Genomic DNA, 15,989 nt, shown 5'->3' on the forward strand with positions numbered 1-15,989 from the left:
CAAAAATGCTACATGCATGCATGAATTTAAACATGCTCTAATACCATTGTTGGGATTCATGCATTTTGGACATGGAAATTGAGAGAAAATGATGATCAAGATGATAGACATAAGGTAGAAAACAAACCATTATAACATTAACATATTAATGTAAGAAAAGAATAGAAAATCACATTAACATATTAATGTTAATGTGATTTAGGGTTTAGGGTTTAGGGTTTAGGGGTTTAGGGTTTAGGGTTTAGGGTTTTAGGGTTCAGGGTTTAGGGTTTTAGGGTTAGGGTTTTGGGTTTAGTGTTTAGGGGCTAGGGTTGAGGGTTTAGGGTTTCAGATTTACGGTTTGGGGTTTAGGGTTGAGGTTTAGGGTTGAGGGTTCGTGGTTTAGGGTTAAGGGTTCGGGGTTAGGCTTTAGGGTTTTAGGTTTTGAGTTTTGGGGTTAGGGTTTCAGGTTTTCGGGTTTCGGGTTTCGGGTTTCGGGTTTCGGGGGAAATTTTTCTAAGTTTTTGCTCTCAACTCATTCTGGCTGCCAGAAGTTCGTTGGATTGTTTCGGGTGCGTCTGATGTCGGAATCAGATGATCCACCCACCGTTGGAAAGAGTTTTGAATGAACTTTCTGGTTGTTTCATCACTGCTGGCGTTTGCTGTGTATTTTGGCGGGATTTGGCTTTGAAATTTCATAGAATCTATAGATCTGCTCGTTCTCACTGCTGGAACTTCGGCGGCTTGTTATAGGTGCGTCCGGTGTCAGAATCAGACGATCCACCCACCGTTTGAAAGGGTTTTGAATTAGGTTTCTAGTCATTTTATCACTGCCAGCTTTTTCAATGTATTTCACCAGGATTTGGCCATGAAATTTTACGGAATCTACAGATCTGCTTATTCTCACTGACAGAACTTTGGCGGCTTGTTCGGAGCGCGTCCGGTGTCGGAATTGAACGATCTACGAACTGTTGGAAAGATTATTGAATAGGCTATCTGATCATTTCATCACTGCCTCTGTTCATTGCTTCTATCCCTAGGAATTTTCCTTGAAAGTTCACGGAATCTGCAGATCTGGAATTTTTATGGACCTATTTTAGTGTGTTTTTGGATTGATTTTCTGCAATTTTTTTTTTTTGTGGTTTCTTGCTGTTTTTTTATTATTGCAGTGGAAAATGTGGTTGCATTTTGTGGGGTTTTAGATGCTTTTATGATGTACAAAAACTGTTCGATAAAAGTCCACTGCAGGCCTTGTGCGCCTAGCGCGCACGCGTGCCCAGCGCCCAGCCTTCCCCTCTTTGGCCCTCCCGACCACGTTGCCCTTTCCAACACCAAAACCTCTTCACCCCAACCATTTTTTCACAAATCCCTGCTGTTTCAAACTTTCAAACACACCAAAATCACACCTTTTTTTCCTGCCACCAAGTGTTCAACAAAATGTCCGAACCAAACCCCTCACTCCCAAATAACACCGTGTCACCCCCAACCCAAGCCAAAACATTAAACGTTGCCTCCACCAGCTCCCAGCAGCCACAAACTTTCGGGAATTTGGGGAAATCTTTATGGATTGGTGATTTGGAGCCATGGATGGATGACAAGTATTTGTTATCCGTTTTCTCAACGGTGGCTATTCAAGGAGTCAGGGTTTTTCATCACAAAAACTCTTTTTTTGGTTTTCTTGAGTTTGAATCTAATGATATTGCAGGTTCGACATTGCAATCTTTTCATGGCTTAAAAATGTCGAAGTCCACAAAGCTTTTCAAGCTTAATTGGGCGTCTAGTGATAAGACAACATCAGAGCGGACCCGTTTGGATTATGCTCGGGTATGTGTTGAGCTAGATGTAGCAAAGCCTCTGAGACGTCATTTTGAATTTCAGTGCAGGTTATCTACTGAGCCCATTCAGATTACAGTGGAATATGAGTAGACCCCTAAGAGGTGCCCTAAGTGCTGTGTTTTCGGTCATGTTTTTGGTCATGTTTGTCACCAGCTAGAGGTACCTATAGCGACTATAGCTCAGGGTAAGAATAAGATAGTTACTAGTGAAAGAACAGCATGCATGCATGAAGAGTGGTGGAAATGGAGAAGAAAGCATAAAAAATGGATTCAAGAGAACAGTTTTAAAAACAAAGCTTGGAAAAGAGATTATACCTACTCCTTTGCTTTGGATTGATGAAGATTAGCCTCAAAGTAATGAGACCTCCACACTTTAACACCACCTTGAGAGGTTTAGAGAGTGGTCNCTTTAATTATTGATTAGTAATATAAAAATTTGATTACACAAATAATAAATTAACTACCTTAATCGTCTTGTTGAAGTTCCTTTGATTTCGTTTAGCTCTGTACTTCAAAATCTTTTCTTTTCTTTCTTCAGCACTGTAACGCCCAACTTTGAAGTTTGCTTCCTCCGTGAATGGGCTCTCTGTTGCTACATGACTTGAAAAAGACCTCTGTGGTTTATGTGCTGTTCCTGTATTCTAAAATACCCACGAGAATACAAAAGAAACAAATGTTTAATTAGCATGAAAGTGACAAAAGAAAAAGTAATTTTTTTTCACTAAAAACAGAGACAAACAGGGGATTCAAGTAAACAAATTACTTGTAAATCTCCAGTACTGCAAACCCTCCTCATTTGCCCACTGAAAAAGTTACTTTCAGGTGAACTCAAGGCTTGGTTGTTAACATTTGGAGGCTCCATCAGAGTATCAAAGTGAGGTCGAAAGAGAAAACCAGATTTATTATCAAAAGAATTGCTACTATAACTCCTCTGCATATACTTTGCTACATTTTCAACACCACTATAACTGCGAGGGACAAAGGATTGTTGTTGTTGATTATAACAAGAATCAAAACCCACCAAAGACTCCTCACTTTTGACTTCCATGGCGTCTAAACTAGAGAAATCTTGGTACCCATTTGCAAGAGGCTGCAAATGAGTGGATTGGCAAAGGCTCAGATTTTCAAGAAGGTGACTTGGCGGTGAAGAAGAAAGAAGAGTATGTGTATATTGGTCAATTGAGGAAGACTCATGAACCGGGTGATTTGGGTTGATCATTGAGGTATTGTTTGAGTTTGAGATTGCTTGAAGGATATCAAGAGAAGAATCACAAAAAGGAGAGAAAGGTTCAGTGAAAAAGTTAAAGTCTCCAGCATCAGAAGAGGCCATTTCTGGGCTTGAATGTTGGCGGTAAAAGGAGCTATCAAAAACATAAAGATCAGAAGACATTTTTGAACTGAAATTCTTTGATTGGAATGATCTCTAAAAACCAAAAACACTGAAAAAAAAAAAAAAAACAATAAAGAAAAAGCTGTTGATGTTGTTTCTATAGAATTACTATTTTTTTCATGGCTATTTTGTCTGCGTACTTGGTTGTGAAACGGCTATGAAGCACAGCTGACACTTGGGCTCTGATTTATTTAACCAAGGTTTGGCATTACCACAGGCAAGAAGACAAAGAACCAGTTTCTCGTCTCTCTCTTTAGAAGAAAAACAAAAATTGATTTTCTATCCAACAAGAAGAATGGAGATTGCTCCACTTCGTAACTCACATAAATAGAGCACTAATTTCTATGTGCCACGAAACTTCTCTAAAATTCTAAATATTCCCCAAATACTTTTGGATTCTTTCGTTTTGCACCCTATGTAGTAAACCAATATCTCCCGTTAACTTTAGGAACCTCCTACTTGACTGACATGATATTGATAATCACCGTCCATTTTAATAAATATTAAATAAAAAAATTGATCTATATTTTATTAATTTTATTTATTTTTACTATAATGTGACCGATATATAAGTAAATAATTCTCATACTTGATTTAAATAGTCGTATATATGGTTTTTTTTTTTTTAATTGAGGTGTTCGAATTGACTTACATGCATCTTGACTAATCCTTAAGACAAATTATCTCATAATAACTCACTACGACACTCTAAATAAATAAGAGACAAAAGAATTATTTTTGTGCGTAACTAGTAATCAAATATAAAACTATAGGTTAAAGTCATGTACAACCTGATTGATCAGGACATGTTGTGGTCATTTAATCAATTTGGCTTAATTAAATCAATTTTTTTTTAAGAGAGAGACCATCAAACTTGGAACTTCAAACTTTATACCCAAAATAGATATAAGATTGGCTATATTACCTAATTCACAGTGGAATCTCTTATAACGTACCCCATTCAATTGATATTATCGACCTTTTGTTTTATTCTAACCCAAATATAATTATTTTTTTAAATGTCATTCTATAATATCAATTTAATACCATACATAAATAAATATTTAAAACTAGATTTAGTAGTTTTTTTAGTAAGTAATTTTATAATGAATAAAAAATAACAACTAAATGGGAAGACCTCTAAACAAATTGACCCTTAAAGAAAACAAGGGCTGCTTTTGTTTCACATTTGGGAATAGTACTTTTAGTATTCCCAAAAAAATTAAACAGTAAAATACACAAAAATTCAGGGCTTCGTTTGGTTGGATTTTGGGAATACTACTTTTAGTATTCCCAAAAAAGTTAAACAGTAAAATACCCAAAAACTCACAATATTATTCAACTTTATTCAACATTTTTTAAACCCCCTAAATTTGTTAATTCAATTAAATACCCCTAAATTTTTGTATGCTTAATTTGTTACGACGACTCCGGCCACCCCTCGGCGTGGTGGCCGCTGTCCGTATTGTGAGGGGATTGGGGGTATTTTTGTTAACTTTTAATGTTTTATTATAAGGGGTGTTTTGTAAAAAAACAAACATAGGGGGTATTTTACAATTTGTAAATCCTACATCGTAATACCCGCCCAATTCAACTTTTTTGTTAACTTTTTTCACAAAACTTTTCCCAAAAAACACAAAATTGTGAACCAAACGGAGCCCAGATTTTTGGAATACTACTCCCAAAATTATCAACTTTTTTAAAACCCCTAAATTTGATAATTTAATTAAATTACAAAAACACCCCAATAATCCACATTTACCAGATTCTGGCCACCACCACCGGAAAATGGCCGGAATCTGGTAGAATGGCGCACTACCGGCTGAATCTAGCCGGCACGGTGGATCTGGCCGGAAAAGGCCAGATCTAAGGCCAAAGATCTGGCCGTTGACGGCCAGCTTTGGCCGAACATTCGGTCACGACGGCCAACAAACGGTCGTCGTTGACCATCAACGACGACCGTTTTGTTGGCTGTCATTGAGAGTAAATACGCCGATCTGGCCCTTTTCCGGCCAGATCCACCGTGGATCTGGCCGGAAAAGGCCATAGCGACGCATGACCGGCAAGATCCAACCGGTCATGCGCCCATACGGCGACTCTGGCCACCTCCGGTGGTGGTCACCGGCTGGGGGTGTTTGAGGGTGGGTTAGGGGTATTTTTGTTAACTTTTAATGTTTTATTATAGGGGGTATTTTGTAAAAAAACAAACATAAAGGAGATTTTATTAATTTATAAATTTTACCTCGTAATACCCGCCCAATTCAATTTTTTTTTAACTTTTTTCAAAAAACTTTTCCCAAAACCCCCCAATTTTAAACCAAAGGCAGCCAAGGGGATCGGTAACAAAAAGAAAACAAAAACAACTAGGATAAACAATCCTTTACAGAGAACCCATTAACCAGATTTAGTATTAAATAGTAATAATCAAATACCTCTATAAAGGAATTTTGATGCTTTCATACGTAGTTTTTCATATGTTTTAGAAGAATATTTTTGAATTTATTTTTACAATTTAAATAATTTCCCAAAAAAAAAAAAAAAAAAAAGAGTTGCCACCAACAGGTGTGTTCTAGCCTATGAGTGAAACAACACTTGTAACACTATAGTGATCAAAGTCCGCCGATATATCTAATGGTGTTAGAGGTGGTCTAAATCACCTCATTTTACAGCAATTTTCAAAAAATCCAGAACCAACTGTTTTTAAATCAAGGGACTCACGTCTGGACAGACGAGGAGACCCACTTTCTGATTTTTTTTTTTTTAAATTTCAAAACTCAAATCGCACACCGGATCTTCAATCTAATCAAAATCAACCGAAGTGTTAGTGTGCCCGAGTTTGAAGCTCGCCAGATCAGACGGTGAAGAAGGCGTCCGACGCTGCTATGGAGAAGATGCAGCTCCGTCAAAGCTACCAGAACATGTGGCACAGTGACCTCTTGGGTTCCATTAAAAAAGACACTCCTTGTATGTTTTTTTATTTTTTTTAATGTCCGTGTTTCTGTTTTATAACGTTTAGGGTAATTTTTTTTCCCCTAATATATTATTTGGTGCTTGTGTTAACGTGCAGATTGCTGCTTTGCGGTTTTCTGGTGAGAATTTTAAATCTTCATTTTTTATTCTTATTAATTGCGGTTACGGATCTGTTAATTATCAGTCTAGGGTTTATTTTGTTTGATAAAATTTTAATTTGTGGTTATTAAATTCGCTAATTTAGGTTAAATTTCTTTAACCTATTCTTTACTTGAAACTTTATAGTTAATTATATATCATGTCCATTTTGTTTCTTATAAAAAATGTTGCAGTACTTGAAACAGGGTAATGCTTATAAAGTTAGGATCTCAATTTTTCTATCTCACTCGTGTGGCAGTTGATTTGACAAGTAATTCACTTTTCTCATCGCTCTAGAGATGTTGTGAAATCATTATTAGCATTTTTGTTTGAAATATTATACATTACTGTTAGGTTTAGCTAGATTGCTCTACTCTGTTTAGTACAACTTGTTAATATATTCCATACTGAACGTTGCAATTGTATTTGTCTTGACATACTGTTAAATTAACTGCTCTTAATTCTTTCTTGAGTTTCCGTTTTTCACTTTAATCTTTACCTCTCTTTCCTGGGGAATGAATTAGACCATTCTGCAATAATTTTTTATTTTCTGATTTTTGCTGATCTGGTTTTGATTACTTTTTTAATTTATGAGATATTTAATTATAAAATGTTTGCTCCTTTGCATCGCAATGCAATGCATCTGGTTCGCCTTTGTTTATTGTAGTCCCCCATGTGTATCTTACATACTTCGGAAACTCCCTAAACCCTAAACCCTAAACCCTAAACCCGAGCACTTTACAATGACATGTCCAGGTACTTCTGATTCTGTTTAACTCTGATCTGAGCTGTTTTAATATGTAATATTTTGGTGTAATTGTAGTTTCATCTTGTTTTTCATAGGTATGTCTGTTGTGCTGGTTATATGCCCTGCAGCGGCAAGTGTTATGAAAGTTCTTGTAGTGAACTTTGCCTTGGCACTGAGGTATGGGTTTTGTTTGTCAGTGCCGTTGCTTTGTTTTTCATGGTCTATGTTCTCAGCTTCTTGGTTAAAACACAACTATGGAATTTGTGGCTACAAGATATGCCTACATTTTTTTCTTATAGCTTCTATTTCAAAAAGGAGAACATGGGTTTTTTTTGTTCAGTATTCATAGAATGCCTTCTCCTAAGTCGTCACTATTCAATGAAATGATGAACTTAACATGCTTTGATGTGAAATTAATTCGTTATAAACTGACGTGGCAATTGTAAACGCTTTTATTTCAATCATTAATTACATTTAATTTCTGCTAATTTCCTGGGTTTCTGTTGCTTTGGAAATTCAGTGGCCGCTACTCGCTTTCTGTTGCAGGATGAATTCAACATCCAGACAACTCGCTGTGATAATTTTATTATTGTACTGCTGTAAATATCTCTCATCTGTAATTATGTATGCACTTATTTACCATTTGTTAATCATGTTTATTTGTTGATAAACAGGGGTTTATGTTATGCCTTCAACAAGTTGCATGCATATTTTCCATGGTTGCATGCATTGTTGGAAGTGATGAACTTCGGGAGGCTTCTCAGATTTTGAATTTGTTGGCTGATCTAGTTTATTGCACGTAAGGGTTGTTTTCCTCTCCCTCGTATAAGGCTTTAGTAAAAAAATGGCTACAGAATATCATACTGACTGACTGTATGTTTTCCTTTGCAGGGTTTGTGCATGCAGGTAGGTATGCAACTATGCAATTGACTCACTCTTATATATGAGTTTATGCCCAACGGATCTCTTGAGAAGCTCATTTTCTCAAAGATAAACAACTCAAATCATCGTCCATGGAGTTGGGAGAAGCTACTAAACATTGCAATTGGTGTTGCACGTGGAATAGAGTACTTGCATCAAGGATGTAACCAAAGGATCCTTCTTTTTGATATCAAGCCACACAATATATTACTAAAACATAATTTTCAACCAAAGATTTCAGATTTTAGGCTTGCCAAGCTATGCTCAAAAGAATAAAGCATCGTATCATTGACAGTTACTCGAGGAACTACTGGCTATATTGCTCTAGAGCTCTTCTCCAGATACTTTGGAGTGGTATCTTATAAGTCTGATGTGTATAGCTATGGAATGATGTTATTAGAGATGGTTGGATGCCAAGAGAATATGGATATTACAATTGAGAATGAAAGCCAAATTTACATTCCTGAGTGGATGTACAACAAAATGAGCCAAGGAAAGGAGCTTTATCTAGAAATTGAGGTAGATGGAGACGAGGAAATTGCCAAGAAGCTTGCAATTGTTGCACTTTGGTGCATTCAATGGAATCCAACAGAGAGGCCTTCAATGCCAGTGGTTATACAAATGCTTGAAGGTGACTCACAAAGGTTAGAGATGCCTCCGAAGCCTTTTGTTTCTTCAGATGTTGAAATGTGTTAAAAAATTATTTATTAATAATGCCATTTGAAACATAATGTATTAAATTTGAGATATTTGATTATGCTTACGAAGTACCAGTTCTCTTTCATTTACAAGTTTTACAGTGGCGGAGTCAGAAATTTGTTTAAGAAGGGGCAAATATTAAAAAAAATTAATTAATTTAAAATTTTCGCAAATGATCTTGACAGTATTTTATTTTATTTTATTTTATTTAAAGAAGAACTAAAACCCAATATTCTAAATATGGGTTTATAATTTTCTTAAATATAATGAAGAGTTGAGCTATCGACACCCGACTAATAGAGTAAAGAAGTCTCATTTCTTAGTACACCCTATTTCAAAGTTTTAAAATTAATTTTTTTTTCTTATTCACTTCATTTCATTTTTTGTACAGTTTAAAATAGTTAAAATTTCATTCCATTCATTTATGTTGTATCTTGCAAATAATCCCAATAATGTAATGTTAGTTAAACAACACAATATATATATATATATATATGAAGCAATTAAAAACTTATAACTTTTGTATTGTTTGTAACTTGATATATCTTGTTACAAATCTTCTTCCTACATTAAATTATCTTTTTATTTAAATAATGATTTGAATAGGATAAAAAAAAATTAGGGTTTATGAGATAATAATAGAGGGCCATTGATAGGAACCCATCCCAATAATTCAAATAATTGGGTTGGGCCATGGGTCTTTTATGGGTTTAGGTAGAACTCTCTAAGTAAATCGTGAACAAATGTCTTACTTTTGTACGCAACAGAAAATCAAACCTAAGACTATAGGTCAAAGCCATGTACAACGAGGCATTTTATTAAAAGGTCAAATCAAGTTCAAATTTAATTAAAAGGTCATGTAGTTTGAAAGTGTTAAGTAAATAGTCATGGCTATGTTTGACTTAGTATTTTTATCCATATTCTAGATTCTATTCTCCAAATAATGTATGGCACATTATTTCAGAAATATTACCTTATTTTTTTAATTACTTTTAGACCCCATAAGGTTATTAATTTTACTAAATACCCCCTGAAAAAATTTAAAAATTAACAAAAACACCCCCATCAACCCAACTTGTCAAATTCCGGCAACCACCATTGGTGATAGCCAGAATCTGTACAATGGCAACCACCGTCGGTGATAGCCGGAATCTGTACAACGGCCTAACTTCCGACCAGAAATGGCCGGAAATTCACCGATCTAGCCGTCAGCGATGGCCAAAGAAATGGCCGTCGTTGACGGTCAACGAAGGCCACATCTTTGGCCGTAGATGGCCATCGTTTGGCCTTTTTTTACCGTCGACGGCCATAACAGACCGTAGATCTGGTATTTTTCGGCTAGATCTGTGGTAGATCTGGCCGGAAAAGGCCATAACGACGTGTTACGGCATAGATCTGACCGATCTGTGCCGTAACGAAATTTTTCGGCTAGATTCCGGCTGTGGTTGCCGGAATCTGGCACGAAAAATTCCAAGGGTGTTTTTGTCATTTTACATATTAGGGTTTTTAATTAAATTAGTAAACCTAAGGGCTTTTTCATAAAGTCTTAAAATTTATCTCGTAATACTCCCTTATCCAACAACCCAATACTATCCCCAAAATCATATCCAAAATAATAAACCAAACGCACCCCTTATTATTGATTAAGGTTAATTAAACATGATTAGTGGTTAATTAATAATTAGGCTTAATGAAGTATTGTGTAATCTTTAAAAAATTATAATATGTCCCCAAAGAGCCGAAATTCTTGCAAACAAACCCAAACACCTTATTCTTCTTCCTCCCGCCATTAACGCATCTCTCCCCTGGTTGTTGTTTCTTCTAAGCTTCGTCTACATCTTCTTCTTCCTCAACCATTAACACTTTCTTTTTCCTCTGCCATTAACACATTCTTCTTCCTCTGCCATTAACATCTTCTCCACCAAAGATCCACCTCTTCCTCCTCCTAACATTTTGTCCAGGTATGTCCAGGTATGTGTATCTCCTCTTTGCATTTTGTATTTCTATTTACAAAGATTTAATGATGGATTGGGTTTAGGTTATGATTTTGATTTAGTGGTTTAGGTTCTTGGGTTGTGTTTGATGTAATGCAAGTTGAAAGAGTGAGACAGGTATGTGTATCTCCTCTTTGCATTTTATATTTCTATTTACAAAGCTTTAATGATGGATTGGGTTTAGGTTATGATTTGGATTTAGTGGTTTAGGTTCTTGGGTTGTGTTTGATGTAATGCAAGTTGAAAGAGTGAGATTTGTTGATGATTTTCTTGCATTGTGGGTAGCTGGGGGTGGTAACACCGATTATAGGTGAAGATGGCTGAAAATGTATTCTAGAGCTAATGGATCGCTTAAGCGATTTGGTATAAGTCTGGTATATAGCAGCAGATCGTTTAAGCGATCTGGTATAAGTCTGGTATATGGCAGTAGATCGCTTAAGCGATCAGGCTTATTTATACCAAATTGCTTAAGTGATATACTAGATCGCTTAAGCGATCCAATAAGCGATACACCAGATCGCTTAAATGACTTTGCAGATGTTTTTTAAAATTTGTCAACCCTTAATATATCGGTTAATAATTTTTTTTTCTTGCATTATAGGCACTTGACTATTATTAGACATGGGATAAGTTGTTTTGGGTGTTGAATATTTTTGTGAGTGGCTAGATGTTATTCCGTTTACTTGTTCACTAGTTTCTCTTGGTTGTATGTCAATCTTTTGTGGTGCATTAAACTGATTTTATATCCTTGTATTTCTAGCCATGTCATCAAGAAGAAGGATGAAATCGAGAGAATTGCCAAGGCCAATTGTTGAAGACTTATTAGTGAATCATAAAACAATTTTAATGGTTTTGATGAGTACTTTATGAGATTACCTTTTTCGTCTCATGGACTTGTTATGAATGCTTTGTTGTTTTCAATTTTTTTATGTTGACAATTGGATATCTTTTTGTTTGAAGTTTTGAATAGATGATAGTAAGGATGCTTCTAGTTACTTAATTGTTGCTCTTATTGTGCTACTAAATTCATTCAATATTGAGTTGTTATTATGCTACTAAATTAATTCAATATTGAGATGTTATTGTGCATATAAATTCATTCAACATTGAGATGTTATTGTGCATATAAATTCATTCAATATTGAGATGTTATCAATATAGGATTGCTTAAGCGAGGATGACATTGCTTAAGCTAATTTTCTTGAATTTGAGAAGGAAATGTCAAGTACAAATAAAATTAGCCTTAGTCGCTTAAGCGACGTTGGCTAATTTTATTGTGTAAATAAATTCATTCAATATTGAGATGTTATCAATATAGGATTGCTTAAGCGAGTGATGACATCGCTTAAGCTAATTTTCATGAATTTGAGAAAGAAATGTCAAGTAAAAATAAAATTAGCCTTGGTCGCTTAAGAGACGTTGGCTATCGCTTAAGCGATCACCACTTATCTATACAGGATTGCTTAAGCGAGAGCTGACATCGCTTAAGCGATCTTGAATTTGAGAAGGGATAGTCAAGTAAGAAGAAAATTGGCCTTGGTCGCTTAAGCGACGTCGGCTATCACTTAAACGATCACGACTTATCTGTACAGGATCGTTTAAGCGAGAACTGACATCGCTTAAGCGATCTTGAATTTGAGAAGGAATAGTCAAGTGTAAAGAAAATTGGCCTTGGTCGCTTAAGCGACGGAGGTGTTAGTGTATGTCCTAGGAACCAATCGTGTTGTCGGTTTCAGGACATTATATCTTGTAAATGTATTATGAATAAAAGAAAGTGTTCTTCTTTCACATGTTGATTTTCTGCTTCATTTATATCATATTATATTTAATATTGCATGTGAAACGTCCGGATGACACGGATCTTCAGAAAATCAAATCATCAAAGAATTCCCTATGCAAGTAATGTTAATTGGACAATAACATTGCATAGTAGGCATGCTGAATGTCTCCATTAAATATCATGTGATGATATTAGTGTGGGTGATTATAAAAGGTATGTCACTAAGGCATTAGCATGGATAAATGGTTAGTGAACTGTTTATCGAATACAACCGATTACGATGAATCACATGTATATGGTCAATGATGCATCGTAGGATCGTGCTAGTGTACAATTAATCCTTAGACCTGAGACATCACGGTTGGATTCAACATAAGCTGCATATGGTTCATATGGTGTATAAGCACCAGACTAGTCATGTCTTGTGTAATAAGCCAGTTTGGTCATATGTTATTCATGTGCGAGGACTTGTGATGGTCAAGATGAGATCCGTTAACTCAAAATAGTCTAATATAGAGTTCCTAGACGAATGTCAATAACCATTGGAAAAGGGAAATCTCTGGCCAGAGTATAATAAATGTCAGATGAAAAGTAGTTTCATGTTGACGAGTTCCATTGTATCGATTGACAATTCGATTAAAGATTAAGTTAAAGGTTTTGACATACCATGAACCATTCTTAATTGTGATTAGATAACGGAGGGATTTGACTACACGGTACGTACGATCAGAATAGGTTCATTAGAGTTTACACTTTATTGTGGTTTAGGGGTTATGAAACATTGCTAGACGTCTACCATAATCAGTGGGAGTTTCGATAATAAAGAATTATAATGAAACATATCAAAATCTGATATTGGGCCCATGGCTAGATCACAGTGAACCAAAATGGTCACACATAAAACCAAGCTCAATGAGAGAGAGAGTAATACATATCATTAATCAGATTAATGATGTTCGGAAGTAAACGGTTGCATTCGAATTAATGTATTGGTGAGAAATGATTATCCATGAATAGCTAGTACTAACCAAGAGTAATAAGAATTTATTAAATATTATTATTGAATTGGATTCAATGATGGGGGCAAAAGTGCATTGGTTTTATTCTAAAGGGTTATAATATTTAATGGAATTAAAATTTGGTCTATTTATGAATTAACCATAAAACCAAAGACTTGACATAAATGTTTATTCTCAAGTTAATTTTGAATTGTTTGAGGCCTTCCCAAAATAATTTAAAATTACACTTTGTGCCCATGGTATATAAATTAAGTTTTATGCCATTTAATTGAATTGAATCAATTAAAGCAAAATAACTCTCTCATTTTCTCTCTCACTCTCACGGCTCTCTCTTCCTTAACTTGTGTGGATCACATTTTGAGGTTCTTCAACTTCACTTGAAGAACTAAGATTCCAAGAAAGAAGATTCAAGTGTTGAATAACAAAGGAGTAGGTAATATTCCATCCTTACCTTGAAATTTTTTGGGCTTATGTGTTATGTTTGTGTTCTACTTTGCATCCATCATCTTGTTCATCCATGTTACACCATTTCTATGTCCAAAATTCATAAACCCCAACAGTAGGCTAACGCTGAAGCCATCATGACTTATTTATATAGGATCGCTTAAACGAGAGCTGACATCGCTTAAGCAATCAAGGGTAATTTGCTTTTGTACTTAGAATAATCCTTCTCAAATATAAAATCGCTTAAGCGATGTCAGCTCTCGCTTAAGTGATCTAGTATAGATAAGTCGTGATGGCTTAAGCGATCTGAACGTTTGAGTGAGAAATTATATCTTTCTCAAATACATATTTGTGAAATGAGATATGTTTCTACTAACGTGTCACACTAGTGTGCTATGACATTTCTCCATGTATCATAGGGCTGTTAGTCACATATCATAGCTGTTATATTTTGATGTTGTGAACGTCCCAAAAGATGGATGCATGGAGAATCATGCATATCATACTATAACAAGTATAGTCATAGTTTAAAAAAAAAAAAAAAAATTCAATTAAATTGAAATAAGTAAGGTAGAACATGTTACCTTAAGCCCTTAGCAACATTGGAGATTTTTAATTTCAAGAGAAATTAAGCAAAAGAGTATCCACACCAAGAGAAGAAGAAATTTGGCCAAGAGAAAGATTTAGGGTTCTTAGAGATTTTGATCTCTACACAAAAATTGATATATTATTTTCTTTATATAGGAATCCTTGTAAACAATTCAATAATTGTTTTGGACTTCCTTAAACAATTCCATAATTGTTATGAAGTTGTTAAACTTCTTTACATTATAACATTGGATTAACATTTAGAGGGTGTTTGTCTGATCTTATGAAAATTAACTTATAAGCAACAAGTGCTTATAAGCTAATTTTAGCTTATAAGTATTTGAAATTTTAAGCAATTATGTGTTTGGTTAAAGTACTTATAAGTGACTGATAAGTAGTTGACGTATTTGGTAAAATGTGGCTTATAAGTACATTTTATTATAAAATGACTAAAAAGGGTACTACATTAAACAAGGGTATACTATAGAATTTTAAAATTAAATAAGGATAATGTGGTAATATACTTGGTCAAACTAGCTTATAAGCAAAAAAAAAAAAAAAGTTATTTTTTTTTTTGCTTATAAGCTAAAAAAAGTTATAAACAAACAGACCAGCTTAATTTTAGAGCTTATAAGCTGGTTTGACCAACTTATAAGCTTAGACAAACACCCCCTTAATCACAATTAACAATTTAACTCTTAAATTATTTACATAACAATTTAACCCTTAATTGTTTACAATTACAACCCCTTATAAAATCCAATTTAACATAAAGAAAATGATTAATATAAATAACTTTATTACCCTTGGTAGGTGCTAGCCAACCTTGGATAATCAACTCTCTTTGGCTATTTCTCCATTCTCCTTAGTTTTTATGTGTGACCTCTTAGGTTCACTGTGACCTAGCTGTGGGCCCAATATCACAGTCTATTTCAATATGTTTTGTCATAACTCTTTATGAACAAAACTCCCACTGATTATGGTAGGCATCTAGCAATGCTCCATAACCCCTAAGTCACAATGAAGATATAATCCAACAAACCTTTTAAAATCATACACATTATATAATTAAATCCTTCTGTTGTCTAATCGCAATTAAGAATGGATTCATGGTATGTTAAAATCCTTATCTTAATTTTAATTCAATACATATGGAACGTGTCACCATGAAACAACTTTTCATGTAACATTTTATATACCCCGGCCGGAGATTTCCCTTTTCCAATGTATCTTGACATTTGTCTAGAAACTTGATATCAATCTATACCAAGTCAACATAACCCATCTTGACTATCACTTGTCCTCACACATAAACAACACATGGCCAAATCGGCTTATTAACACATGACATGATTAGCCTCATGTTTATACACCATATGAACCATATGCGTTTACGCAGAATTCAACCGTGATATCTCAGGTCTAAGGATTAATAATACACTAGTACGATCTTATGATAAACCATTGACTACATTTTAAATGTC

General features: G+C 34.9%; 2 protein-coding genes across 4 annotated transcripts; one reads left to right on the forward strand and one right to left on the reverse strand.

The window, feature by feature from the left end:
• Positions 1-2,278: 2,278 nt before the first annotated feature.
• LOC116111333 lies at positions 2,279-3,259 on the reverse strand (the record flags this gene model as incomplete). Its single annotated transcript, XM_031397566.1, has 2 exons — positions 2,578-3,259; positions 2,279-2,455 (listed from the first exon to the last, which is right to left on the reverse strand). Coding segments are annotated over exons 1-2 (804 nt in total), but the record flags the coding sequence as incomplete, so codon positions are not given.
• Positions 3,260-5,602: 2,343 nt separating this feature from the next.
• On the forward strand, positions 5,603-8,769 carry LOC116110635. 3 transcript variants are annotated; one of them, XM_031396946.1, is made up of 5 exons: positions 5,603-6,168; positions 6,272-6,293; positions 7,156-7,237; positions 7,735-7,859; positions 7,952-8,769. In XM_031396946.1, exons 1-5 carry the CDS (start codon positions 6,087-6,089, stop codon positions 7,968-7,970), a joined length of 330 nt encoding a protein of 109 aa, XP_031252806.1. In that variant the 5' UTR covers positions 5,603-6,086; the 3' UTR covers positions 7,971-8,769. The 3 variants fall into 3 exon arrangements, 2 of the variants coding, with proteins under 2 accessions (XP_031252806.1, XP_031252745.1); XR_004124964.1 differs by having other exon boundaries at positions 6,272-7,237; positions 7,607-7,859; XM_031396885.1 differs by lacking the exons at positions 7,735-7,859; positions 7,952-8,769 and having other exon boundaries at positions 7,156-7,666.
• Positions 8,770-15,989: the final 7,220 nt, after the last annotated feature.

The sequence above is a fragment of the Pistacia vera genome, unplaced genomic scaffold, assembly GCF_008641045.1.
Source record: "Pistacia vera cultivar Batoury unplaced genomic scaffold, PisVer_v2 Contig101, whole genome shotgun sequence".
In the NCBI taxonomy this organism is placed as follows: Eukaryota; Viridiplantae; Streptophyta; class Magnoliopsida; order Sapindales; family Anacardiaceae; genus Pistacia; species Pistacia vera.

Bases quoted from the DNA above. Each gene is read 5' to 3' on its own strand.
- LOC116110635 (XM_031396885.1), top strand. From the start codon at position 6,087: ATGGAGAAGATGCAGCTCCGTCAAAGCTACCAGAACATGTGGCACAGT. The intron at 6,169-6,271 runs GTATGTTTTTTT...GTTAACGTGCAG, and splicing joins CATTAAAAAAGACACTCCTT to ATTGCTGCTTTGCGGTTTTC. The intron at 6,294-7,155 runs GTGAGAATTTTA...TGTTTTTCATAG, and splicing joins TGCTGCTTTGCGGTTTTCTG to GTATGTCTGTTGTGCTGGTT.